The sequence below is a fragment of the Morone saxatilis genome, unplaced genomic scaffold, assembly GCF_004916995.1.
Source record: "Morone saxatilis isolate NCDOM2014 unplaced genomic scaffold, NCSU_SB_2.0 Contig24, whole genome shotgun sequence".
Taxonomy (NCBI): Eukaryota; Metazoa; Chordata; class Actinopteri; family Moronidae; genus Morone; species Morone saxatilis.
This window is the reverse complement of record NW_023339807.1, coordinates 15,423,540-15,427,157: the sequence shown is the minus strand read 5'-3', so window position 1 is coordinate 15,427,157 and position 3,618 is coordinate 15,423,540. Positions and strand designations below refer to the sequence as shown.

At 38.6% G+C, this 3,618-nt stretch overlaps 1 protein-coding gene across 1 annotated transcript; it reads left to right on the top strand.

Moving 5' to 3' along the window:
• Nucleotides 1-292: 292 nt before the first annotated feature.
• krtcap2 (keratinocyte associated protein 2) lies at nt 293-2,406 on the top strand. The gene is made up of 5 exons (XM_035673257.1): nt 293-430; nt 1,110-1,264; nt 1,485-1,548; nt 1,649-1,715; nt 1,823-2,406. Exons 1-5 carry the CDS (start codon nt 427-429, stop codon nt 1,941-1,943), a joined length of 411 nt encoding a protein of 136 aa, XP_035529150.1. The 5' UTR covers nt 293-426; the 3' UTR covers nt 1,944-2,406.
• Nucleotides 2,407-3,618: the final 1,212 nt, after the last annotated feature.

Sequence of the window (3,618 nt, the reverse complement as noted above, 5' to 3'; positions counted from 1 at the left end):
AACCTAATTTTGTACTTTTTCTCCATGAAGTTGTGCATTATATTAATTTGATTTCTGGCTCCAACAACAAAAAGGCGGTTAAAACTGTCAACATATGGTCCTCTTTCTCTTTTCAATAACATATAAGCTTCCCCTGGCAAAGCTGTATTTCCCTTTGTTTGTATTTTATATGTTTGTATACTGTTTGTATACAGATATATATATATATATCTGAATTATAAGCCCCTTTTTGCAATAAAGATGACTGAAATTGAAAAAAGGTTCTCTGCTTCCTGTATTTATGGCCCCGCCCACTGGTCCCACCTGTTATTTGGACCGGGTGGTGAGGTTTTTAGTTCCTAGAGCCGGAGACAATTAGCTGTCTCAACGAAGTTAAAGCTAATTCACCTCTGTTTAACTCCAGGGACTCTAATTTATCATTGAATCATGGGTATGTTTTGCACGATTAATTTCTCATTCAAGTAATCTTACTAAGCACGTCTGTATTTGCATATTGTGACACACTAGCGTCTATGGTCGAGCTAGCTAGCTAAAGCTAACGTTCAGATTTCCCTTGATGACTTAAAGCAGCAGTCACTTTTACAGTGTGTAAAAAAAGCAAAGAAATACATTTTGATGTAGTTTCAATATACTATGCATGGAGACGGTAACATTAGCTGGATATTTTTGTGGCTGGTTAAAGGGTTGTTTAGCTTAGAGCTAGCAGCGATTTGTCGGAAACGTTTATGAACGAACACTGACGTGGCGTTACGTTATAAAGAGACTACATGTTTTAACTGGACATTTTTAAGCGGATATAACCCTAAATTGACGATATTGTAATCTAAATAATGATGCTAGGCAGCAGAAAGTCTTTCCAACACTTGCTCTTACTATCTTTAGAAAACCCTCCTCGGTTAAAACTCGGTAGTTAGTAGCTGAAATGAAGTAGATTAAGAGTTAATGTACTGTACTGTGCAGTCTTACGTCTTATTTCGCACCTACAGTGGTGTCTATATTAAATATCTTTATTTTGGATCAAGTCAAGCAGATGAGATCTGTTTAGTTACAGCTGAAGGGATCTGTGTTTGAAAGGATATACAATAAAACTGGCTTCCTTTGCCTTGCAGCGGTGAACACAGGCACCTCTCTAGTGCTCTCCAGTCTGCTGTCAGTGCTGGTATTTGCTGGGATGCAGATGTTCAGTAAGCAGCTGGGATCTACTGAGTGGCTCACCATCCTGGGAGGTTTCCTGGGCTCAGTCCTCTTCATCTGCTCCCTCACTGTATCCTGTTTGTGACAGCATGGATTGAACTGCCTCAATCCACGTTGCTCATCATTAATCTACAGTATTATTTAGTATAACATGTATTATTCAGTGTAGCTTTTGGTTAGTGAATATCCTATGCTGCCTAGCCTTATTTCTTTTTAATAACCTGGTTTCTTGTGTGCATGTAAATGTACAGACCACACTGAGGAGGGTTGCACCTTAACCTTATTTCCAGGCATTTAATAATCTGGAAAATCTGATTTTTGGGAAGGGATTCCAAGCCAAGATATTCCCAGAGAGTAAGTGGCCACAGCACTGAAATCAAACTTTTGCTTAGTGTTTTGATATATATATTCCAGCTCTGTCCTCACTTGTGTTTATCATCCTCTCAATTTCTAGTTCTGTTGTGCCTGTGCCTGTCACTGTTTGCCTCTGGTCTGGTACACCGAGTCTGTGTCACCACATGGTAAGTGACCTCGGGATACTACAAATCCCTACTTGAAGTTCCTACAACCAAGTTAGTCTCTAAATATATTTTATTTTTAAATTTTTCTTTCTTGTTTCTTGTTCCAGCCTGATATTCTCCCTCTTCGCACTGTACTACATCAACAAAGTGTCTGCCGCTCTCTACCAAGCAGCTGTTCCCGCAGTAACACCAGCCAAGGCTGCCAGCAAGGGCAAGAGGAAGAACTGATGAATCTGTTGGATCCCACTTGCATCCAGTTATTCAGTCAATATTATCCAGGCGTCGATGGCCAGTGCAACACAGCAGTTGCATATTTTGTCACAATTATTTCTAACTCGAAGTCATGATCCTTGGTGTATTTCCACAGGCTTTTAATAAAATGGTTTGGGAATATTACTTAGAAAGTAATAATCAGTTCAGTGACTACACATTTGTAACCATTATAATGACATAGTTATTTTTTTACAGTGATCTTGAATTTGAATCATGAAGAAATGTCCCCGCTATATGTAAGGCCATTAAAAAAAGCTAGACAGCTATGTACATTCCACTGATAACCTTTTCCTAAGCACTCTTTTTACACTGGTTGCAACGAGATTCATACATCCCATCATGTTATTTGTGTATTCATCGGCACATCAAGTTGCTTTTTTGTTTAATTCATTTTGTAATTAAACACTATAAAAGACTTTGAATGAGTTTTTTTTTTTATTCTGTGAAACAAATTTTATCCAGTTGGCACACGTCGTCATGTTTGTTCAGAAAGGTGTGGCGGTATCCTAAAATTGTGGCTGTTTAGGAAAAGGCAGGGAGGGATGAAAACCGTAGCTTGTTTCTCTTTCTCTTCCATCAACTGGTCGAAATGCCCCTGATTACGTAACTAAACCGTGGCTACTTCATGGTTGTCAGAAGTAGAGTGGTTGTGGACTAACCCAGGTGTGTGAATGTGTGCTGGGACGTAACATGAACATCTTACTATGATAAATACAATTAGACCAAATATTTCTGAAATGTATGATTGTAATGCACACAGCTTTTACAGTCTTAAAAAGTTTTATTGTTTTTATTTTTTTTTATATTGTTGACAGGTGTTGTTAAGAGATTATAATTGTGTGAGAGTTCAAGATCAACTCTGATGATGGGAACATGGAAGTAGACAGACTGCTTCAAAGAGGGGTGGGTGATGGCTATAATCTTGTCAAGGTGATTCTTTGGGTTGGTAAAAAGTGCCAGTATGACATGGATTTTCATGTAAAAATGTATAATGTTGTATACATTTTTAGATTTGCTTTAGTTTAGGATAGATCAGGTTGTTGTATTGGGCAACTTCGAAGTGTGATTGTGTCCGCGTGAACAGGGCGTTCCTCACAGAAAGGGAAACTTCCTTAGATAAATAAAGGCTATGGAAAAGATGTTTAACTGTCTACCTCTATCAAACTGTTGATGCATGGGAGAGTATGAAATTAAAATGTAAAATGATTTTTTTGTCAAATATATCCAGGGGAGACAGATGTAAAGAAGAAGCCACCAGAGCCTAAAAGACAAAATATGTTACCAAAAGATCTTGACTCAGGCCCAGGCTTGTCCATAGACAGCTGTCCCAGCATCCTACTCAACAGCTTTGTGTCACTTTTCTGTGCTGTTGCCACTTTGATGATGTGATTATGATTCATATTAGAACAACACCTTTGCAAGACATGGCGGTTGGACCTGGGCATTTCTGTCCAGAGATGAAATCATGTTAAAACTCTAGAGAACAGCTATGAAAATGAAAGTGTCAAATTTAAAGCTATGACTTCATCATCTCTATATCTTGCAGCGTCAGTCTCGTGGGAAAACATGGGCAGGGATGGTGTTGGTGCATGACTTTATCCCCTGTGTTATTTGCTCTCTCTCTCTCTCT

Coding starts and splice junctions, on each gene's coding strand:
- krtcap2 (XM_035673257.1), top strand. Junction 1,265..1,484: donor TCTTCATCTGCTCCCTCACT/GTATCCTGTTTG, acceptor CCTTATTTCCAG/GCATTTAATAATCTGGAAAA. Junction 1,716..1,822: donor CGAGTCTGTGTCACCACATG/GTAAGTGACCTC, acceptor TTCTTGTTCCAG/CCTGATATTCTCCCTCTTCG.